This window comes from Solanum stenotomum, chromosome 3 (genome assembly GCF_019186545.1).
Source record: "Solanum stenotomum isolate F172 chromosome 3, ASM1918654v1, whole genome shotgun sequence".
In the NCBI taxonomy this organism is placed as follows: Eukaryota; Viridiplantae; Streptophyta; class Magnoliopsida; order Solanales; family Solanaceae; genus Solanum; species Solanum stenotomum.
The window spans coordinates 8,789,428-8,815,650 of record NC_064284.1 but is presented as its reverse complement, the minus strand read 5'-3'; the positions used below and the strand labels follow the sequence as shown (position 1 = coordinate 8,815,650).

The 26,223-nt window shown below is 29.5% G+C and overlaps 2 protein-coding genes across 6 annotated transcripts in view; one reads left to right on the top strand and one right to left on the bottom strand.

The window, feature by feature from the left end:
* Window positions 1–26,223, bottom strand: part of LOC125860917 (uncharacterized) — a 72,422-nt gene that overhangs the window by 16,260 nt on the left and 29,939 nt on the right. The gene's annotated exons all lie outside the window — the stretch shown is intronic.
* The window catches only part of LOC125860890 (calmodulin-binding protein 60 B-like), a 102,595-nt gene continuing 91,728 nt past the window's right edge, over window positions 15,357–26,223 (top strand). For 3 of the 4 annotated variants that reach the window (XM_049540930.1, XM_049540929.1, XM_049540928.1), the window contains exon 1: window positions 15,357–15,476. In XM_049540930.1, the coding sequence (XP_049396887.1) occupies window positions 15,397–15,476 (80 nt within the window). In that variant the 5' untranslated portion in view covers window positions 15,357–15,396. The remainder of the gene's footprint in view (window positions 15,477–26,223) is intronic. The other variant, XM_049540931.1, reaches the window with a different exon arrangement.

Genomic DNA, 26,223 nt, shown 5'->3' with positions numbered 1-26,223 from the left:
TTGTTAATTATTGTGATTTCTAATATATTTACGTAAAACATACTCTAAATACAAATAATTAGCAACTTAAAATATATAAAAACATACTAAAAAATTGATTAATTTCAAATTTCATATGTACCACATAAATTAAAACAGAAACAGTAACATATATTGGGCCCCGTGCTGGCACGGGGTCTCATATCTAGTATATATATATATGATAATATGAATATGACCAACAGATCAAGCAATTTGGAAATTGGAACAATAGATAAGTCATGTTAACACATCAACATTGATGTGAAGTAGATATGGCTCTAGTATCAGCGAGTCCATTTCTAAACTCTAGTGACTAACTGACTGTCACCATTTACTCTTTCTTTTTTGTCCCTCTAATTAAAAAAAAAATAGATATATTAAAGGCTTTACATCTAAATGTTGAAGGTAGTAAGATATTAGGACAAAAAGCGCGTGAACGCAGCATGAAAAGTCAAAACTATGAATTAATATGTTGTAAGCTAGTAAAAATAGTCCTTCTATCTTGTAAAAAAACCTAAATTTTTTGACGTGCTCAAGCTAAAAACATCATTTATTAAGAAACGAAGGGAGTAATATGTGGAAAATTTCAGTTCTAGTATTAGTCCTTAGAAATAACTAGTTTAATTAACTTGTTAAAAGTTGATTATATAAATTCTACATTATTTTTGTAAATCAGCCCGACTTGGTTTAGTGATAAATCGACTCTTCTAATGATATTAGCATATCCAATTGATGTAGAATTTGTTCACTGCCCTTTCCATTACAATGAGAAGAAGATGCTGGGTTGTTACACAATTTAACTTTCTTTTGAACGTTAATACGTCAGTTATTTCTTACTTTTTTGTAGTTTAATACTTTACTTCAATGATGATAAGTCAATTTTTTTATTTTAATTTTTTTTTATAAATTGTTTTATAAAGTTTGATCAACTAAATATGTGAAAATTAATGGAGAATGTTTTCCTTTGTACCAAATACACCTTATATGCAACTTATTATTCTCTATTTCTTGATACAACATTTTTGTGATTGAAAATAGTATAATTGTACAAGGTATTGAATGTATTCATTACTTGTCTAATTAGCGTAACTAGAAAAGGACAAGTACAGAGTACTGAACCCAATTCAACCTTAATTAATCCCCTTATAAGTGACTTCCCTTTAATGTTTCTTTAACTATAAAGAGAATTTTAGAGACTTCTACTAAAGTTTAGGCTTACAACACATACCTCTTCTGGAAAAAATAATTATTTTTTCGTGATATGATAAAAGTAACAAGTAAAAATAAAAAAATTATTTTTAAAATAATGAACAAATAAAAAAATGAACCCGAATAATAATATAAAAGGATAATTGTCTAAATAATAACTTTTCCATTGACACGGCGAGAAACGACTTTCGAACTATTCAGGAACTTGGAAAGTGCAGCGTCAACTTCTTCCGCACGCCTATAATATATTAATCAAAAATCTGTCAAACAAAAGGAAGAGGACAATTTGGAAGGAAATAATATGGGAAAACATACTTTAATGAAGGGTTAGCATTAAAAAAACAAGTGGTTTCGATTTGTTTGACATATTTTTCCATTTTAATTTGTTTTACCTGTTTTGTTTTTTAGTTTATTTAAAAGAGAATAATTCTTTTTTTCTTTTTAGCAACTTTTTAATTTTAAAATATATTTTGAAAGCTTAATAAACAAAGGTTAGTGTCGTATGTAGGATTTTTTGTCTCCAGTATCATCTTTCAAAAAAGAGAAACTATAAATATATAAACACAATTCACAACACTACTGTATCTTTTTCAAAAAGTAAAATAAATATAATGATTTTTCTAGATGAGTTTTCGTTTTGAAAATATATTGAAAATAATCTCATTAAAAATAATTATACTAATATATATATATATATATATATATATATATATATATAGGAGAGGTGATAGCACCTACGTGTCAGCACCACAAAATTTGTAGATATATTAAATAATAAATAAGAATTTAAAAAACAAAACATTCAAGAAAAAAAAACAGTTTTAATTTTTTTTTACGTATCTCTCTTCTTTTTTCTTAATAATAAATAATAATTTAAAAAACTAAACACTTAAAAAATAAATAAATTAAAAATATTTTTTTATGTATCTCTCTTCTTTTTTCTATTTAAATAAATTGAATATGTTTGTTCCTAATAAAATGTTAGCTGCCTATTTTTTAATGAACTATTAAAATGTAGAAAGTTACCACAGTTAATATAACTCTTTTCTATTTTTAGCTACCTATATATTTGTTAAATATATTATTTTAAAAATTAGAAAGTTAGCATAGTTAATATATCTTTTTTCTATATTACTTATTATTTTTTTAAATGTTTATTTAACTTATAAATTGAAATTTCACCAAAAAGTAAATAATAATAATAATAATAATAATAATAATAACAACAACAATAACAATAATAATAATAGTAAATAATAATAATAAAGCATTTTTAAGTGATATACAAAATTGTAAAAAAAGAAAAATTAATAGATAAAATAAAATATAATATAAGTAAACTAATTTAGCACGTCCTTGCTCCCTCCCATGTTCCCACTATCCATACAAATACGCATGAACTGAAAATTATTTCAAATTTCAAACGTCAGTGAAATAAATTTTCTAGCAAAAAATTATTTTTAACAAGATAAAAAATCTAAACAAATCTTGAAAAAACATCATATGTGTCAGCACCACAACCAATCTTAAAATTTCAGTATTTAAAAAAACGAATTTAAAAAAGAAATATGATTTAGTTTTTAAAAAAAAAAAACATGTCAGTTTTTTTAATACAAGTTAGAATGAGATATAATTTTAAATTTTAAAAACACAACTGCATATGTTAAAGTAGGATAAATACAATAATTACTATTAAAAAATTATTAATCAAAAAGAATAATTTAAAAACTGATTGGCAAGAAAATTAATTAAAAACAGTGAATCTTCATCGGGAAAATGGGATAGTTTTGTTCCTTTTTTTAAATTTAAAATTCAATCCTTATCACATGCCTTATTTAATAATATAAAGAATAAGTTTTCAGTCATAATTTTTTTTAAAAAAAAAATAGAAGAAGCAAAACCGACGTTCTTTATTTTATAAATATAAAGAAAGTTCTAGCCATGACAAAATATTAAATAATTAATTTCAAATTTAAATTTCAAACGATAACTAACCTTATCCCTAAAAAACAGTTAAATTTCATAAGTCATATCTGTGGAAAAATATTTCTCTTAATTACATTATCATCCACGTCTTCTTAAACCAACTCTTTAAAATAGTAGTGTATGGTATATATGTATACCTTATTTCTTAATTGTATGCCTTCTTTCTTAATTATTTTATGTAAAATTAGTTGATTATGATTGAAGGGGAAGGCCCGCCATTCTTTTCGGTGCAACGAGGAAGAAGAAGAAACTAATGATAAAGAAATGAAAGAATTTTAAAGAATTTTATGATAGTGGATCATTTACACCATCTTTTAATATTTTTGGTACATAAATTACTGCTATGATAATTGTTTTGTCAATTCAATACTTTGCATGACATCTAATATTTTCTTTTTTCATAGTTTAGCCTTTCTCTGTTGATTTTTTATGCTAAATTAAAATGGTCTCTTTTTAAGTGATTTATTAGATTATTAGATGAATATACATACTAAACACAATTACCATTTAAATTTAGTTTACGTTTCTTATTTATGTTGTTTTCATATTCTTTTAACGATTCAATAAGTGTTTCATTTTGCAAAAATAAAATTAATATAAATGATGATGATGAATAAGAACAAAGTCAATATGTATATTGACGGAGAAGATGAAAGACTTGAGATGATTCGAAAATGAAGATGTCGTCATACCTTAGGTAATTATTGATATGAATTTCTACTTCATTTTATTTTATTTTTTTAAAAAAAATTGTACTTTCCTCATTCTCCATCCTTCGTTTATAATAAAATTTATGCTAAAAGGTTATTAAATTTTAATTATAAAAGCTAATGTGCTACATTCACTCTCTAATTTGGATGAGATTATATTTCATAGAGTAATTGAAATTACATTTGTTGAATTTAAATAATGAAAAAAAAATTATTAATGAAATAAAAATATAATAAGAATTCCGTATAATTTTGAATGTAAGAAGGTATATATTTATCTATATAAATATTAGAAGATGAGTAATAGAGAAGGACAACAATTTTATTTTTTTTTAAAAGAACACATGACAACTGTTAGCACAATAACAATATAGATATGGACAAGAAAATGAAAAACATATAAATACATAATTTCAATGTAAAAGTATAAACATTTAAATTTGAGATAAGAAAGTATTTTGATATATAAAAAAAATCACTACATGGATAAGGTCATGTAATTGAAATCGTACTATATAACAACAAAAATACAAATGTTTAATCAATAAAAAAAAGCTCGAAAAACATATTTAAAATAAAAATAAAATTCAAAATTATCACGTGGATATTTCAATTTCCAAGGTAAAACTCAAATTTTTATATGTAAGAGAATTATTATTTCATAATCACAACTTAGTAATGACATTATTTGAACTATAAATGAAATAAAAAATAAAAAAGTTAGTAAAAATATCACTAAAGAAAAAGAATCAAATAAAAAAGAGGATTATAATGTATAAATAAATCATGCAATATATAATACATGTAACTTAATTTTTAATAGATAAAGTTAGGAATAAACAAAATTATATAATGAAAGAATTTCTACCAACACAATAAAAAATAAAAAAATTAACTAAATTTTCATATAGGAATTTTTTAAAATTATTTGAATATAGTCTCAAATTCTATATTGAAAATAAAGTGGAATGAAATTTTAGCATCTTATCACATATTATATAAATAAACAGTTCGGTAGATTTTTAATAAGAAAAAATATTGAAAAAAAAAAGAATATCTCTTTTTATATTTTGGATACAAAATAATATAACCTTATTTCTATTACATGTAAAATGTTATACGAGGAAAATTAATTGAGCAATAGAACAATATTTACAAAAAGAGTATTAGGGATAATATGAAAGTTGTAGAATGTATTCGCTTAAACCTAAAGTAGCATAATGATTTCATACAAAAAATTGTTATTAATAATTTTTACAATAAAGATTGTAGAACATATAATTTTGTTTGTACTAAGAACACTTCGCATAAATCATGTTACTTTTTTGTCGTTATCTTCTTTAAATGTATAATTCTTTATTTAATTTTTAAGTAAAATAACCGCGCATCGTGCGGACACATATACTAGTATATTATATATATATAAAAGCACATTAGCACCAAAAGAAGGGTGTAAAGGCAAAAGAAGAAAGAAAGTAATAATAATGCGGCTACAGGGATTCGACCTCACGTCCCTCAGGCGTAGGAATGCTTCACTAAAGTGCCAAAGTTGATACTTTTATATATTACTATATAAGAAGAAGGAAAGTCAACATGTGTTTTTCAAGAGGGAATAACCAATATATTTATAAAAAGAAATGACATATAAAATAAAATAGAGAGAGTATTGGTTTTTCAAAATGGAAAAGGATAAAACACATATAAGATTAAAAGACATATAAAAAAAAGTTGGTTTAACTCTCAAGTATAAAAAGTAACACATGTTATTAAAAACTTTAATAAAAAGTACTATAACAATCTTTACTAATTTTATAACAATACATAAACTATACTCCCTCCGTCCCATATTAGATGGGCACTTCCAACTTTACATGGTGATTAAGAAATCATTAATACATTGGAAGACTTCACCATTTTGCCCTTTGTTTATATCAATGCACATTGAAATGAGTTACAAAAAATACACATACAATATAGAAATGGTCATATTAATTGTAGGGGTAAAATGGAAAAGAATTAATTAATTCTATCCTAATTTAATAAGTGCTCAAATAATATGAAAAAAAAATTTATAGTAAGATTCTCATCTAATATGGGACAGAGAGAGTAACAATATAACTTTATTAATGCTGCCCGGGCTTTCTTTACTAGTATATATATATATTTACGTGTACTTTCTGATGTGTTTAGCAATGACCTACTTTGACATGCAAAGTTAAGAAAATAAAGAAAAACTTTTCAATATTATGATCCTAAATTAATGTTTTATCAAATATACAAAATGTTCTTTAATTTTGTGGCGTGCGTTGATAAATATGTTAAAATTAAAGTGTTGCAAAATAATACTTAATAAAAGAGGCCATTTTTTTTTTAAAACCAAGAGAGAGAGAGTAGTAAATTACATTTGTATCATTCGCATCTCGTTTGTAGAATTCGCATCTCGTTTGTATAATTCGTGGGTATGTTTGTTTAATTCGCTTGTTTTTGTATAATTGAGTAATATTCTAAAATTATACAAATATGTTAAAACTCTAAATAACGAATTGATACTTACATAAGCATATGAACTTTAAGCAATTATACAAAATATATTATACAAAATTACATTATATCAATTATATTATACAAAATCCGAAAACTACACATTTATACAAACTTTAAAAAGTTATACACAAAAGATTGAATGTATATGGTGACAAAATTGAAAAACCAAAAGAAATCATCGTCATATACAAATACAAATCATCGTATACAAATACAAATCAAACGAAGAATTGTTAGTTATGAATTATTCAAATATGGCGAATTATACAAACTCGAAGTCAGCACACGTAATTAATATATAATGTTGATTGTGAATGATAATAATAACAAACTATAGCTATGATGAGTAATTAAATAATATAAATTTGATTAACCACATAATTTTCCGTATTTGAAATTTGTTGATTTTAGTATATGTCCTTATAATTGTTTAAAAATAATAACTAGGTGTATCCGACTAATGGAGGAATTTTTTCACTGCCCTTCCATTACAATGATGAGAAGATGATAAGATGCTGGGTTATTAAACAATTAAACTTTTTTTAAAATTAAAATTTTGCTTAACCGCATAATTTTTCTTATTTGAAATTGGTTAATTTTAGTATAAGTCCTTATAATTATTTAAAAAATAATAACTACGTGCATCCGACTGGTGGAGAAATTTATTCACTTCCCTTCCTTTACAATGATAAGAAGATGCTGGGTTATTAAACAATTAAACTTTTTTTAAAATTATGTTACACAACTAAATAGAGCTTAAATATCTTTACTTGCCGTGCAAGCTTACCATCACTTTCAATTTATTTTTTAATTTTTTTCATTGTTTTTCTGATTTTATTCTTATTATTTCTCAGTTGCCAAGTCAAATACGTAGGAAATCAAGACTTTAAGAGCACAAGTCAAGAACTATCTATTGGCTTAATGACTAACAAATAATGTGTGTCAACTTTTCGGGCATGCTTAATTTTATTCGCAAAAAACTAGCTTTCGTTCTAACACAATTAATTAATTTCATAGATGAAAAAGTTGGTTATTATCTCTAACAATATTGGATAATAATGAAATTTTAATCAAACAAGCCGATCAATTATCTTAATTTATCCAACCAAACAATTATATCTATATCTTGATACAATATTTTTGTGCTAAAAAGAGTAGTACTAGTTGTAAGTATTGAATGTACTCATTACTCGACTAATTAACGTAACTAGAAAGTACAGAGTACTTAACTAAATTCAACCTTAATTAATCCATTATAAGAGACTTCCTTTAAAATGTTTCTCCTTCTTTAACCATAAAAGTAATTTCAGAGATCTCTTCTGAAATTTGAGTTTATAACACATATATATACCTCTCCTCTGATTAAAAAATGTTAACTATATGATTTTCTCTTTTTGATATTATTTTTTCAGTCATTCTATATTGAAACCGTCATTTTCAAACATGTTCGTATTTATTATTGGGTTTTTGAACCCCATCTATTATTGACTTTAGTTTGCTGCCGATAATGGCATAATAACGACATTTTTGGGAAAAAGGACAATAGATGGAAGTTCATTTAAATATTATAAAAGTTAGGATCTTTCATTTTCTTTTTAAGTACACCTTTAAAAATGTCATTCAATTAATAATGGTTTCGCTAAGACAATCATATCAAATTATGTGGATTCATGTACTTTGATTGATCATTCATTTTAATCATATGTCGTAACTTGTAATATTGAATTGAAGCTCTTGAATAACCCAAAAAAGAATATATTATTATACCGGAACGTCTTATTCCATTTCCTTTTCTCCTAACGCAATTTTATAGTACTTGTTATTTTAAAGGATAACAATTTCACAATTCAATCATACTTTAGTTTTTGTTTGTTTATTCCTTAATTACCATCTTAATTAGTGTGAACCATATTAATTTTCTCAAAATTAGTTTTTTTTTTTAAAAAAAATAAGCTTAGCCATGAGAGTTATATTTGAAAAGCATAAAAAATGAGACTGCCCTATAAATCTGTTTTCTTGGAGACACAATAATTTCCTCTTTTATGACTTATGAGTGTGTGTATAATTTATGGTTTACATACCTTAGACGTAAGTCATAAATTCAGAATTCTAATATTTGATTATAAATTATGGGAATAAATATATTGAGAATTTATTTTTGAATATATTTTTAAAGATTAAATTTGATCACATTTTGAAAATCTGATTTGTAAATATTTATGTTGCCAAAGACTTTCATTTTACAATTTTTGTCTAAAAATATCAAGTAACATGCATATTTTAACATAACTTTCAAATTTCAAAATCGCAACTACAAATATTTAAATTTATATTTGGAAGTTTATGATCAAACAAAAACTAATTTATGACTTACTTTTATCATTTTGACTTAAAATAAGTGATTAATAACACCTTTTTGAATCTTACATGGCCAAATAATATATATATATATATATATATATAGGGGGCGGAGCTACGTGTAACCAAGGGGGTTCGTCGAAAAATCACACTATATATGTAAGGTCAAATTCACGTTTTATGGGTATATATACTAAAATGAACCCCTTGAACACTAAAAAGAAGGATAGCAGAATGGTTGAGGGGTTTAATTTCCGCCAGAAAGGGTTGAGATCGAATCTGACTGTGCGCAATAATTAGTTTTTCACCTTTTTTTTTGCTTTAAAAAGGTTGAGAAGTTTTGAGCCCAGATTTCCAAACAAATGAAAAGGTCTCATTTGTTCAATGTGAAGCTTTATCCTTTTTATTTTTCATTATTTTCTTTTTATACTATTTCTTTTTTTCCAATATGTCTTTGTTTAAATTTATTAGCTACATTCTTTGTAAATTTTTATTTTATTCTTCTTATTTATATTTTTCATTTTGTTTCTACATAGTTCTCTTTCTGTCTACTAAGTTGAAGAAACGATAAATTTTTATTAAATTTTAAATTGAGTTAGAAAAAATATTTATATAAAATAAAGTAAATTAAATTTAACCGAACGAAGAAATATAAAAAATGTGAATATATTTTTAACAAAATCTATTTAATTTAATTTTCTTTCTTTAATTTCATTGTATTTTGTTTCAATTGTATTCTAAGGAGATGAAAATTAAACTAATCTTATTTGATTTATTAATCATTTGTTTATTTACAAATGACTAACCTAGTAAATTGGATTAAATGAACTAAAAAAATGATGATGTCATTTATTTATTTTCTAAATATGTCAATTTTTACCCCTATTAAAAAATCTTGTGCTTTTTATAGTAACATATGATTGAAAGAGCACTAATTCAGAATTTTTTTTATTAAAAAAATTAAAATAAAATAAACACGATAAAACTCAAAGAAAAAAAGAGCACAAGAATTTGAAAAAAAAAATATTGATGGAGCAGGGTAAAAAGTAAGAAGAACCTAAACGCGGCATAACAAGACAAGTTAAATTTAGCGAGTTAAGATTTTTCCCATCTCACATGTTTATTACTTTATACTTCAAATCTCTTCACGAACATTCTGGCTCCGCCACTATATATATATTTGTTCGTCTCAAGGTCGTATTACTTACAATAGTTTTATTATAACGAAAATTTGACAAGATAAATTACCATTGTTTGTTCATTTCTCTCTTCTGTCCTTTTTCTTTTTTTGCAACTCAAGAAGTAGCGAATTAATATCTTAAAAGGTTATTCAATTATGAAAAATTATCTAGTAAAGTTACTAAATTTTATTTTGTATCACTAAAATCACTCAACTTAACACTTTTATCTTCTAAAATCATTAAACTACGTTTATCAATAAAACAAATTTAACATGACAAATTAAATTATTTTTTATGCCATGTTATCATGGACCCTACAAATAAATGAAATTATAAAATTTATTTATTTTAATGTCATTTAATCATAGACCCACAAATTATAAAATTTATTCATTTTTATGCCTTCCCCTCTTAAATTCTGTTTTTTTGCAATAAAATCAATAACGCTTTTTTAGATTATTACAAATAATCAAAATTCCTTTCTTATCAACAAGAATTAAAAAAAATTCTAATCAACATTGAAAATAAATGTTAAATTCAATAGCACTGACGATACTGCCTGCAGTGTACATCATGTGACATAATCATACTTGTACATCAGTATTCCTTGAAGAAATGAAGGAATTCATTGTTTTTAAAAGAATTCAGCATCAATAACATTAAAAATAAACTTTTCAGCGCCTCTTTATGGATGAGAACTTTTGAAAGAAACAAAGAAAGAAGTAAAAGAAGCGGGAGATTTAGCAAGGGAAATAGGATTTAGTCTTTTAGAAGAAGACAATTTGTGGGTGGGTGGGTGGGTTGGTGGGTATATTAATAAATATATTTGATAATTTTATTTATTTGTGGGGCCATGATTAAATGGCATAAAATATATTTTATTTTGTCATGTCAGATTTATTTTATTGACAAATTTGTTTAAAGATTTTAGAAGATAAAAGTGTTAAATTGAGTGATTTTAGTGATACAAAATAAAGTTTAGTGACTCTACTAGATGATTTCTCATAATTTAATGACCTTTTAAGTTATTAACTCAAGAAGTAGCATAAGGCAAGGACTACTGATAAATACATTAAAACTTGTTAATTTACCATATCTGTTGCTTTTAGAGAACTTTCTTCTTGTATTAACAAATCGTCATCCTTTAATACAACACTAACATTATTTGATTCTAAATTAATTCAGAGCAATGCCTATTGTATCCTCTTTAAATTCTTCTAATTCACCCGCCATAATTCCTTCATGAAGTCGTGAATACGAGCAATGTCATCATCCGTCAGCTCGAATGATTGTCATGATTCTTTCCTTACGGTAGATGTTTTTGTTCTTTTTATTAATTTTGACTATCATCACATAACATAATCTTTATTGATAATTTCGTTTGGGTCCGCCTTGTGGCCACGAAATACGCGATCTCTTTCTTGAGAAACTTACTTCTCCTTCTAATTTATTAATTCTCCGTCCACTTTTAATTGTCATGATTTTCTTTTTTGAGTCAAACTATAAGAATTTTGATTAATATTTTATAATGTATTTTCTCATCATATTGATATGTAAAAAATTACAATTTATAGTACTTTTCATATAATTTTTCAATATCTAAATTTTTCGTGCAATGTATAGGCTGTAGATCTTGAGAGGGTGGGGTTAAAAGCAACAAGCAAAGTGACAAGTGTCGGCTTCTATAAGTGCCTAAATTAATGAAGGGACATAGATTCCTTTGACTGTAAAACCAAAGAAAGGAGTAGTAATTTTCACACTTCCGAACCACTTAAAATTTAATAGGAATTAACACCGCGCATTATTTCAGTGTAAGCATATATTTTCAAAGAAAAATGTGGGATTGGCTTCCCCACTTTATTGTTACAACTTTAACGTAAGGGAGGTTATTTTAAGCCGTCAACACGCGTTTTTCTAAGTAATACATAGGAAAAAGAGAGGCACATGCACAACATAGTACCCTAGCTCCCTCTAAAAAAACATTCTAGCTTAGTGACTACTCCCAGACCCTAGTAGTATATATATATATATATATATATTTCAGTTCATTTGCACTCTACAACGAATTACATCGATTATAACATTGTTTTATTTAAAAATATAATTAGACTGGTTTAGAATCGCCACTTAATTTTTAAGAGAAAATTAAGAAAACTGTTGTTTTCAAAAGATTAAACAGGAATCTAGTGAAAACTTATAAAGGGGTTTGGGGGTCCATATTAGTGTTCTAGGAAGGGTTTTAAAGCACCTAGAACACCCGCTAATGCGGTTATCCAACGATTAATTATTTGCCTAAAATAATTTTAACTTAGCTCGAATTGCAAAACTGAACTATTTTATGGTTAGTACCATTTTAAGGGAGAAACAGAAAAATGTCGCCATATTATTTAAATGAAGTATTTTATAAACTTTCGTATTTATTTATTTATTTTTAAGTTGAGTAAGAAACGGGTGATTTCAAAATGGGTGTCTTCTGGGGATTTGAATTTTTCGACCTTAAGGTTAGCGGCAAATATTAATGAGCACATAAACACAACAAAGAAGGGAGGGAAAGAGATTTGGGCCCAAATCTGATTTTTCTGTCCGTCTGGGCCAATATTTGGGCCCATTTTTATTTTGGACCTTTGGCCCATTTAAATCACTAGTACCTGTCCTATTCTAACATTAAGGAATATATTTTATTTTTGGGCCTTTCACCTGTCCTAGACTTCTAGCAAAATAATAATGAACAAAATGATAAGGGCTTAGGCCCAAATATAACAAAATACAATATTTTTGAAATTAAAAGTGGGCCCTTGGCCCAATTTTTTTCAGTTCTCCAATCTGCTCCAATATTTTTCAACTCCGGGACCTGTACGTCTATTTTTAGCTGGCCCACTTGATAAACACAGAAATTTGAGCCTTTTATGGCTCTCTCGAAAATGCAAGGGAAAGGAACGAGTTCGTGGCGAACTCCGATGTATTTCACATGCACATGAAAAGTAAAGGCAAAGGATTAGCTTATTCACAACAAAAAGGGAGAGCCTTTATCTATACTACCGAGCAAACAAATTATCCGAAATATTGATCATGTCTATTGTTAACTCAAACTCGCCAAATTATAACAAAATGGAGATTCAAGCATAATGTAATGAAATAATATTCATAGGGAGGGGGAATAATATGATACGGTTTAAACTTAAAGAGGCAAACATAATCACACTCGTGCACATTTAGAGCTAAAAGAGAACAGGAAACATTCAAATTAAGAAAATAAAAAAAATAAAACAAAATTTGCAATAAAATGAGTTGAAATGAGCATCGCGTTTCAAGTAAAAATATTGCATGCTTATTTTCTAATAATGAACAGACGACAAATGACTAGTGGAGATTAAAAGAAATGCTAAAATTCTCAACAATATTTATGAAATAAAAATTAAACCATAAAGATTTGTATCCACGTATAATCGCTCTTTATGTATACCCAATAACTAAATTAACACCATTATTAAATCTAAAATCTAAATAGCATCATGAATCTATTAATAATAAGCCAACCCATTCCAACCAACAACTAAGCATTTCAACTTGGTAAAAAGGATAAGTGATCATAGATTTGCAAGGATTGAAATAACTACAATCTAACGGACCACAATTTATTACACGTATTTTAACGAGCCAAGCACCTGAATACCAACACTCAAAAAAATATCGATAGCCTCACCCAGAGAAGGGCTAGTATATAGCAAACATATTTCATATCATAGAGTATCTTGCCTGAAGCCATATAAGATTCATACTTTTTTTTTTTTTGATGCAAAATAAAAGAAATGACCAAGAGATGGAGTTAACATTTCTTTACTTTTTCCCTAAACATAATAGTAATGATACAGACGTCATAATGAACAACAGAGACTATTTCAAAAACAAGAATAGGAGAAATTAATTAGGCCTGTATTTACACATACTAAAATTTCAACAAGGAAGAACTTCAAAACTAAATAAGTGTCGCAAACAGACCCAAATATAGATGCGGACTCTAAATCGGAATAAAGAGGAGTGAGGGATGTTACCTTTTTTCGGGCAGCGATTGGGAATCACGAGCTAGAACGAGCTCGTCCACCACACGACCACAAACACCGACAACAAACCAGAGAAAATGAGCAAAGACTCTATCAAACCGAAATTCTCACTCTCTGATTCTAGTTTACTGTATGTCCTCCCAAATTCCATCAACTTCCTCTTAATATTTTCTTCACTTTTCTCTAATGATTCTCTAACACAAAAATATTTTAAACTCAAAAAAAAATTTCCCTTTACAGTAAATAATGAACAATATAAATAGAAGGGAATCCGGTTTGGAAAAATGGGGGGGAAAGGGTGAAAAACCGATAGGAAAGGGTCCATTCCAAATTCAAATGCCATCAATTTCTTTCACTATTGAAGGGAGGCCTACTTTTTTTGAAATTTTTGCCTTATTCCGGAAGGGGAAAGGGAAAATCAACATCTCAAATCGACTCTAATGTCCTTGAGATGCCACGTGGAGCGATCTCACGTTGGCAAGGACGAAAATGCGTGCTTGATGGCTGGAAACGGACTGCTGGAAGCGTGGAACAGTACTGGGTTATTTCGCGTGGAGAAAGGAAGAGAAAAAGACACAGGGGTCGTTGGGGTTGTATGTTGTACGTATGGTATGTATTGTTGGTGTACAGCTGGTGGGTCTCTTTTTTTTGAATTGATGTTGAACGTAATGTTGGTATTGTTGTCGTATTGAATTGGAAATATAGGTGGGCCAGGGGTAATTGGAAGTAAGAGTTGGGTGGGTTGGGAATGGAATTGGGCCGAAAATCATTGAGAAAATAGCTCAAAACTTGGTCTCAAATGGGTTTAAGGTGTGTAAGGAAATATAATTAGAACCAATTGAAGTTAAAAACTTAGCCGATTTGAATTTAATTGATGAATTCGGTCAAAATTTAAATAAGATGAATTAGTACAAATTAATTAACGAGCTTCTTAATTTTAACAAAATAAAATAATCGACTTAATTATAAACTAAATTATTTAAAATATAAACTACTAAACTAATTAACCAAATATTTGAGTAGAACTAAAATCTTTTTGAGGCGATTTTTGAATATTCATAAAATGTACTAGTTATATGTGTAATTATATAAAAGATATATATTATTTAAAACTCACAAAAGTAGCAGATCTATTTAAAATAACTTGCAAACTATATTATATATATATATATTTTTTTCTTTTTTTTAAAATTTTTTTATAAAATTAATTATTTTAAATTGTTTGAAATTGAAGAAGCTTGATGATTAATTTATAATGTGGAGGTCCAAAATTGGGTGTCAACAAACATTCGTTTTGTTGGTTTCTGTTTATCGAAAGAGTAGTTGATGGCGGCAGATAACATAGACATGTTCGAACAAGGAAATTCGAGCGAAACAACAAACTCTAATGCTCCTCCTTTTACCAGGTAATAAAATTATATCATACATCTTTTCTTTTTTTTTTCCATATTATAAACAGATTGTAATTCATCAAATCCCAAATACGTACGTTGTTCATGTAAAATTTGTTTACAAAATTCATTCTCGTATAGCAAAATGTACTATATATCTATAAGCCTCTATTTTGTCTAGTTCAGGAAAATGAAAAACTTAATTATTAGTCGCTACATATCTATATATCATGTGGGATCATAACTGACAAGTTGTACATGTAATGCATCTGCTTTCATAGAAATGTTGAACAATATATATGGTTGACATTGACTAAGTCATTTTAATTTCTGGTATTTTATTGGATCTTCATTGTTTCTTTCTGCAGACTCCTACGGATTGTGATCGCCTTTCTGCTAGCTTTCTGGTCGACTTTTCCGGTGAGTTATAAATATTTTCGATTCTTTAATTGTATGTATGGATTTGCTTTCTTTTTGGTTAGTTGTGTTAAGAATTTCCACATCGAAAAGGGGATTTGTTCTCCTTCCCTCATAAGCTAGCTTTGGGATTGAATTAATCCAAGATCCATTTTTTCTACTTTAACCAATTAAATTTGATGGGATTATGTTGGTTCATATATATTCATTTGCTTAATTAGCATAAATGGATAATATTCCCCGATTTGGACTTCAAGATTTGTGGTTTAATTGGCTGCAAATATATAATTAACCCGATGTTTCTGTAAATTCTTGGCCTGTTTTTCACCCAAAGTTGTCGATCTATGCTGCTTGATGAAAAAACTTGATATTCCCTGTCTCAATTTATATTACACATTTCAAGATTTTGAGATTTAAACAAGTTTGTGACCGTAAATTTTTTATAAATATATAAATTCCATTTTAAAGAAATTGAAGATTTCATGTCCAAATTTCCTATCAAACTTAAGCTATTTGACTCTTAAAAACAAAACGTGTCACATAAATTGGAAAATGGGAGTATAATTTTGAGTGGACAAAATGAATGAACTCTTGAACAATTCCCAGATCTGGTTGGGTTTTAATTAATTAATATAACTACATATGGCTTTTTTTTTTTGTTGGTGTTCATATATGTCTATTACAAAGGCCTCTTTTGGTATATGGTTGGAAAGAAATTAATCTTTTCTGGAACACAGTAGCTATATTTTTGGATACGTTTTTTTTTCTTTGTGGAGAAAAGGGCATCAATTTGTTGTAAACTTAAAAGGGAAATTAATTAATCTAATCAATTGTAGATTAACCTCCAAAAAAAGTAAAAAGCAAAAAGGAAAAAAGAAAAGAAGGATCAGACACTGCATGCAAAATCTACTAAAAGCAAAAAGCTGAAATAGACTGACGCCGCTGTCCGTTCCTTTGTAAACATTCCTAGGAAAATGCATAATTAAGAATATTTTATTTCCTATGATCTTTCGTATATTATTTTATGATAAATTATGATAAGTGAATATTAAGACGTTCATTAAATTCAAATGTTTGGATAAAATGATTGAGAAGTTGAATTAAGAAAATATTAATTAAAATTACTTCTCCCCCTCAAATTCTAAATTTACAAAATATTGTCTTTATCAAAAACTTTATAAATAAAAAATTAAATTAATAAAATATTTTGAAAAATTATATGTTCGTTGATGTCAAAGGGATTATATTATGTCTAAATACACAGAAGCTCTTAATTCATTAGAACAAATACATGTATATCAATACCTAACTATTTAATCAACATTTTATAGATCCAGGTGGAGGATGAATCTCACTCTGACTTGGAAGAAATTTTGACTGATCGGAACAGGTGAGAAACAAAGCTATTAGGAATGATTTTCAGAATCATGATTTCCAGTACTGCATTTAATCATGTAGTGAATTTTTATAAAATTTAATGTGATTTACTACCATGTTATAGCAAATTGCGTATCATATATTTTAGGCTACTAAACCATATGTGTTATATCATCAATGCATAGAACTTAATCTCAATATAATTTTAAGTAAAACATTGATGGCAGAGAAGAAAATTACAATCACATCACTTGTACAATAATTTAGCATTAATTGGTATAATCGGCTTTTCATAAACAACCTCTCTACCTTTAAAAGTCAGGGTAAAGTTTGCGTACTAGCTAACTTAGACCCTTAAAACTTTCATTGCCTCTGTAATTTCATGTTGCATCTGAGATTAAACTATATTCAACATTGTAAACATACAAAACAGGATCAATTCCCAGAAGAAACTCGATCCTTGTGAATCGAGATGCTTATGTTTAAAGTTCTCACACGATATTGCCCCAGTGGAATTTACCGGAGAGTGTATTTTTGCCGATGGTACCAAATTGGAATTGGTTGATGCCGTTACAGGACAACAAGTGAGACATGGGCCTCTAGCCTCATCAGCACAAGTTGAAATATTTGCACTTGATGACGAAAATTGGATAATTGAAGAACTAAACAATCATATTATGATGCAAACAAGAGGTGGAACATCAAGGGGCGACCAAAATCCATATCTGAGGTTGGAAGGAGGCGTTGCTTCTGTTAACGAAATTATATTCAAATACACTTCAAAGCATATGAAGAAGTGGAACGCGGTAAAGCTAGGAGCAAGGGTTGTCGATCAACCTGAAGTGATAGAGGCGATGAAAGGACCCTTTACTGTCAAGGATAAACGTTCAAGTGAGTATTATATTTCTACTTAATTAATTACCTTTAATAAACTCAATATATAGTGAGTCAATTTGAGTTGTGGTTTTCACAGAAAGCAAGAAGCGGTACCCTCCATCACCAACGGATGATGTATGGAGACTAGAGCATATTTCCCAATCCGGTGCTTTCCATAACCGGTTGACTGAAAACGGATCAAAACAGTGGAGGATTTCCTAATTGAACTCCAAAACAATCCTCAGAGGCTACGCCATGTAAGTAGTTTCTAATTCTCTGTCTAAGAACATTCAAAGTTGAGTGACTTTCTGTGAGAATAGTGCATAGTTGAGTGACCATCTGAGATATTATCTGTGCGCAACTTATGATATTTTGTGGTGCACCTACACGTACGTAATTTCCTGCATCTGGATCTGTTTAGGCCAATTTACTGATAGTATTTGTCCAGGTTCTACCTCATAACAGTTAATTTTTTTGTAAGAAGCAATGCAAATGATTACTTTTTACTTTCTGAGTGTGTAGATCCTTGGCAAAAGCATGTATGAATATTATTGTAAAAAAGTTACAACGCATGCTAAGACTTGCAATCTTGATGGAGGAAAGTACCATCACTTGGGGAATTTGGTCGTGGTTGACGAATGCCAGTCTTTAGAGTTCCAAAATTCTTCAGTGAGTACTACTCTTTCACCAAATTTATTTGCTTACTACACTAGTAATACCCTGAAAATCTCTCTGATTTTGCAATGAACTATTTTGCCACGTTTGATTCGGGGAACTAACCGGTGGATAGACAGTGCTGAATGTTCTACTTCTTATGCAATTGCTGACCGGCAATCAGTGTCTGTTGCTATCACTTCTCCTGGCCATTCAGGTTTAGATACTTGGGGGTATCTAAATTCCCCCAAAGATATCACATCTGCGATTTCAGAATCAGGAGATTGGCAGGAATTTATGCAATATCTTAGTTCTGATGCAATTCAATTTGATGATTTCTCATATAGAGAGCTTGGCCAAACCAACAACTCTGCTGCTGAAACAGATGCCACACAGTTTCATGGATTGCAACATGGTGAGACAATAGATCTTTCGCAAAACCAATTCATGGTTTCAGAAAATGTGCACACTTTCATTACTCAAGATGGCACAAATACTAATCAACAATGCCAAATGAACAACGTTTTGATGGTTCCAGAGGCCTATACGTGCAAAGACAAGTAGAGTTGGATCAAGATATCTAGCATACTGAAATGGTTAGAACTGAAGAGGTTTGTTAAACTTAAAAAGCTTCGTATGACCAAGAAGCGCAAATTAATTTCCAAATAAGCCACAGCCAAAACAAGAACCACTGGCTCTGTCCCATTTAGCTATGGTGGAAATCGAGCAACAGTCATCGGAGTTCTATAATGTCTGATGCTAATTTCAACTCTAATTTTAGCTCATCGCTGAAATTAGTGTGTATGTGTGTTGTTAAAGAATGACAAAAGTCCCACATCGGTGGTTAATGAGATGGGTGGACTCCTTATAAGGCTTGGGCAATCCTCCTCCCTTTGAGCTAGCTTTTGGGGTGTGAGTTAGGCCTAAGACCTAATTTAACATGTGTGATGTTTATGAATATCTTGTGGTCATGTTTCAACATGAACTATTTGACACATGCTTTACATTTCCATTACGTTTAATTCATGTCACGCCCTTTTATGAGTAAAGTGCAACATTTTATGGAGCCAGTTTTGGATACACTTATTCGTAAAGTGGTAAGGCTATGTTCATTTCTCTTGAGTGTGATTTTGCTAATTTTTGTATGAACTTCTATTGTTAGATTCAAAAATTGTCATCTAGTAATATTTAAGTTTGGTCTTACTGCTTTTCCCAAAATAAAGTGTGTTTGAATTTTGAAACGAACAAGGAGCAAGTGCTTTTTCAAAAGAAAATTGGGAATCCAATGAGTTGCTGATAAAGATAGCACATTTTGTTACCTTTTAAATTGGTGATGTTCACTTTCCACTTTCCCTAGTCTTGATTCCTACTTATATCGAAAAGCGGTTAGTACCATTAGCAAGAATTCAGTGGATAGTTTCTATGACGACAATTGCTCGTTTTCGTACTTTGTTGTTATGCTTGTTCTAATTTCTTGCCAAGGCTCATCAAATTTAGGCAGTTATATGGTGCATATGTTTAATATTATTTTATATTTTTTTTATAAAAAGAAGTTGAGTTAAAAAGTTAGAGACCTTTATGAAAATTTCTGGAAATTAAAGGATACATAAAAACTTTTTAGTAAATTTTTCACTTAGTTTGGCAGTGTCTAGATGCAAAATATGATAAGCATGTTGCCAAAAAGGGAGTTTTGAGGAAAATTTTAGTGATTGAAAGCAATTATGCTAATGATTTCAGCTTTTCTATTATGAATACGTCATATCCTACTGCTTACCTAATATACTTAACAACACTTTCTTGATCTCAAAAGAAATGTCCAGGTTGCTAATTTAGTTCCAAGATAATGGTACCCTCTACAAACTGAAATTTTCATTCTATATTTTATCATCTAGAAAGTTACATAGGACTTGACCCCTCACCACTCTAAAGAAAATGTAACAGAAAGCCAGTTTTATAAGAAACTATCAAGCAGGGAATCTTATTGGGATGAAGTGAGAACTATTAATTCTTGCTTTATTTTAGGATCTATATTGTCTTTTTCTGTTTTTTCTTAAATATTTTGATTAATTAAGCTGATCGGGAGATGAACGCATTTTTAACTTGAACTTACAGGTAAAAGAGGAAGTTGAATTGGCTCTCAGGAAGTACATGACCACCATTAAACGGTAGGCAATTGGACTCCATCATTCAAATGCTACATCGTCTTCATAGTTTCTTGTTATGACTTAGTCTTACAATTTTTTCGTATTTGCACCTTTTTAGGAATTGTGGGAAAGATGTATTTGCTTGTGAACTTCGATACCTGAAACTGAGGTTTTTAGATCTCATCTCTCCCCCAGTATTTACTGGAACTCGCATAGAAGGAGAGAAATCTAGTTTGAAAGTAGCCCTGGTTGATGTTCTTACTGGGGAAGTCGTCTGTAGTGGTCCTGAATCCTGTGCAAAAGTTGAAATAGTAGTACTCGAGGGAGATTTTGACCGTGATGTGGGGACAATTGGACTGCAGATGAATTTATGAACAACATTGTGAGAGAAAGGGAAGGAAAGAAACCTCTCCTTACTGGGGATGCATTTTTGTATCTTAAGGAGGGCATTGGCTGGGTGAGTGATATTTCATTTACTGATAACTCAAGCTGGACAAGAAGTCGTAAATTCAGGCTGGGTGCTAGGCTTGTTGATAGCTTTGAAGGGATCAGTGTACGAGAGGCAAAGACGGAATCCTTCATTGCCAGGGATCACCAAGGAGAGTGTGAGTTCCTATTGATCTCTTTTCTTTCTACAATGCTATTAGTTGGTATTAAATGATAGATTTTTCTTTTCAGAAGCTGTGAACTCTTTATCATTATATTCCATTACAGACACTACTTGACTTGAAAGGTGTTAGACAGTGTCTATCTTTATTTATCGATCTGTAGTGTCTATCTTTAGGATTTATCATTTGAGATTTTAATAATGATTTTGAATCTCAAAGCAATTGATTTCTGAATAATCAAGTCTACTGGTGTGGAACTGATTGCTCAATATTTTATAACCATGCTTTGGATTTTGAGCAGTATGCTGAAAAATTGATTTTAACTGATGGACAATAGCAATAACTATCTTCTATCACCATAACTTAGGTTAATCGTAATTTTTCACTAGAATATGACTTTCAATTTGGGGATATTATCTTGGCACCAAACATGGTTGAAAGTGATTGTTCACATTCGAATAATCTGAATAGAAGCAAAACTGTATAGTGTAATATGTGAAACTTCCCATCATCGTTTAGGATTGAAATTGTTTTGAATGCTTGAAGGGAAGAGTGTGGTAGGAATATTTATAGAAAGTGTGTTTAATGTCTTGGGTTTCCTAAAATAAAAAATGGGTCATATAAAATTTGACAGTGGGAGTAGATGATATCGTGTTATGTGTATGATTTTATACAAAGAAACATACTTACAGAGAATAACATATATAATTTGTAGGCAGATAATGCTGAAATATTGACACAGGGAAAAGGCACCATCTTTATATGAGTGAAAGGAAGTAAAATAGTTGTAAGTTCTTTTAGGCTACTATTTAATTTACAAGGTATGGTAATTTTGATGTTATTTCTTATTTGTCCGAGTTCCTGAGTTGTGTTTCTTTTATGCTTCATCTTGAGGTTTGGTACCTTAAATGAATTGCTCAGTGTTACCATCAATGTCTCATTCGTACCATTGTTTGACATCAACCATCTTTGTTTTGGCCTATTTAAATATGTACTGCATCTGGCCCCCAAGGCCTAGCTCGAGTGGCAAAAGGTGGAGGATTTGTGACTTCGGTCACAGGTTCAAGTCCCACACCATGCAAAGCTAAGCCCGGTATTTAAGTGGAGAAGGGTAGAGGGGCGGGCCCATTATCCACCGAGTTTAGAAGGTTGTGATTGGTCCAAAGAACGGATCACAAACGGATTTCTCGAATATCAAAAATATCTACTGCATCTGGTCAAAATCATTTATTCAGTTAATTATACTGACCGTTATTAAAGTTTGTCTCTGGAAATTGTTAGATTTACGCTCCTTATTGTTCGGTGAGACAGAAGTGATACAGAGACCTGAGTTGCTCAATTAGTAGATTTTGATCTTTTTCCTTATTCGATTCACCTAGAATTAGTGATTTTAAAGACAGAAAGGTAAATCAAAGACAAAAGCCTTGAGACAGGAGGTGATCTCTTGTGAGTATTTTACTTTGCCTTATTTTTAAACAACAGCCCTTCCAGAGTAGGAAAGTTGATATTTTTATACACTGGTTAACGATAGTGTAAGCGACTACTGTAGGTATGAGGATATAAACTTTCTACTGAAAGAATCAAGGAGTAGGAAGATAATAGTTCTTGACTTTAAAGCCTTAGGCAGAATGAAAAAGGGGAAAATGACAGAAGAAGACACTGAAACAAAAACCAAGTTAGAACTCATTTCACTGAACTTAAATGCTTTGGTCAGTTTCTTGAGGATTAACTAGATAATGAGCTGTGCATAACTTGGGTGTCGGAGCTAATGGTAGTTGGTTCTGCAAAAACACAATGAATGAGATTGTGGTTAGAAGTCTTCGAATAATTCTCAAGTCTAATATTCGATGGAACATTATTTAACTTATTGCTTTATATGCAGTGTACAAGAAGCACCATCCCCCTTCTCTTTCAGATGAGGTATGGAGGCTGGAAAAGATTGGCAAAGATGGAGCTTTCCACTGACGTTTGAGCAAGGAAAGGGTCAATACTGTGAAAGATTTTCTGACTCTACTCTATCTAGATCCTACAAGGCTTCGGAATGTGAGTGCACTGCATTTGTCTTACATATATAAATGGACTTAATGGACATGTCGCTTAAAATGATAAAGCCATTTCTTCCTTGTTGAATAGTAACAAAGATGACTTTGATAGTGATTGGCATATTTCCAAATGTTTGTGATTCTTTATCTGCCTGGTTAGTTCATTCACTGGAATCTCTCATGCTAGTTGAAACCTTTGTTTTTCCTTTGGCTATGCTTTCTAAAAAATCTCCTAATTAACTTGGTGGATTAGCAACTTCTTTGAGCATCCTCTGTATTCCCTTAGGAGCTCTATAACAGAATTTGGCTTGGGTTGGTTACACTGTGTCGACATCATGATTCAGAAATTTGATAAATCTAGATAAAATATTTCCTTTTCCTGGGAAATATTGCAGGTTCTTGGGACAGGTATGTCTACCAAAATGTGGGAAGTCACGGTGGAACATGCTCGAACTTGCTTACTTGACAAGAAAGTGTACTTATACTACACATCTGTATCTGGTCCAAAAACCGGTGTTGTTTTTAACATTGTTGGACAAGTGATGGGGCTTTTTCCAGACTGCCAGTTTGTTTCTGCTGACAAATTGTCCGAAACTCAAAAGGCATGTATTCATAACACACTTCTGTTAATTAGAAGGGTAAGTATGACCCAATAATTTGACGGAAAGGGTAGTTTTGAGCCAGAATATAGTTTAAGGATAAATGTGAGCTATTTCGGATAGTTTAGGGGTATTTTTGAGCTTTTTCCGTTTAAAAATTAATTATTTGATAAATCTTATTAGTTTTAAGTTCTTGTTTTTTTCCATTCATTGATTGGTACTTATGTTAGAGTCTAAATAAATCATATTTACGTTGAAACCTTTGATTAAGAATGAAGGTATAGTTACTATTCTACCAGTACCATTTACTAGAAAATTTATTATGGAGGTTTGCTTCCTTGTATTTGTCAGTTGAATACAATCCCTGGATCATTCAAGAGGAGAAATGGACATTCCAGAAATGATGTCTCAGCAAACTTTCTCCAGAAACCTGTAGACTTCTAAAGAACATGTCAGCTCCTTTTCTATATAAATATAAATCCTCACTCTGTTATCATCATCTACAGGAAAGAAAATACATCCAAGAAAAATTCCTCTAAAAAAAAACAGTGTACTTGTACAACAAAAAAATGGTGAAAACAAGAGTTAGCTTTATGAGGTTTCTTGTTTTAGCAATGGCTGTAGTCTTTCTTCCATCCCAAATTCAAGCATTAATGCCATACACACGCCCCTTTTGGACATAACATTTCCATCAGAGGATCCTTTCAGAATTCTTGAACAAACCCCATTGACTATCCCTAAAGGGGTCGAATCAATCGCCTTAACTCGCTCAGATTGGAAGGAAACAGCAACAGAGCATGTAATTACACTTGACATTCCAGGGATGAAGAAGGAAGACATCAAGATTGAGGTGGAAAAAAACAGTGTTGAGAGTCAGTGGAGAAAGGAAAACAGAGGAAGAAATTGAAGGAGAGAAATGGCACAGAGCTGAAAGAACTTATGGGAAATTCTGGAGACAGTCTAGATTACCTGGAAATGCTGATTTGGAACACATTAAAGCTCATTTGGAAAATGGTTTCTTGAAAATTACTGTACCAAAATTGGCTGAAGAGAAGAAGAAACAGAGTAAGGTGATTTAGACATCTCCAACCTCTATTTTACTTTCTATTCTCTATATTCGGAGAGTAAAATAGAGGAAGGACATTCCAACCCACTTCAAATCACCCTCTATTCTTCAAATTTCGAGAACTAAAATTTAGAGAATTGAATAGTTCTCCAAATTTGAATAACTACTATTCACACTTTCTATTTCACTTTTTTATTATTTTATTATTATTTCTATTACTTTTTAATTAACATATTATTTTACATATAATTTCATTAATTAAATATCTAATATTCATAATTCATTTTTAAATGTAATATAATGTTTTTTAAAAATATCATTTAATATATACTATTTTAATTTCAAATTAATAGTACTTTAATTTTTTTTCTAATTTTCATGAATAATAAAATTTTATTTTATTATTAATTTTCATTATAAAGAATATGCAAAATTAAAATGGCAAGATGAAAAAATTTAATTTAAAAATACAATACATGATATGAAAATTTAAATTATGATAACAATACAATACATAACATAATAATTAAAATACAAGATAACAATACAATATAATACATAACATAATAATTTAAATACAAGAAAAAAATACAATACATGACATAATAATTAATTGATCACAACAATAATTTAGAAATCCGGTAGGTCGTTTCCAGATTTAGCACCATTCGGAAAAAAATTAGGATATGATTTCGAGAATTGTTGCGATTGTGGTTGTGATTGCGGTTGTGATTGTCGATTTCTTTTTTCAAGTATTCGTTGTTGTTCTCGTTGCAAGTAATCACGAACATTTGGATCACTAATAATTTCTAAATTTTTCTTTAAAATTTTAGTTTCGACTCGGACTCCGATGATTGCAAAGTAGAGCCTTGTCCTCAAACTTTTTGCAATCACGTTTTGCAATTATTGCAGGACCGTCACATTTTTGGAGAAAGAAAGTGCTACATGATATAATGACTACATGTATTATACTGCACGA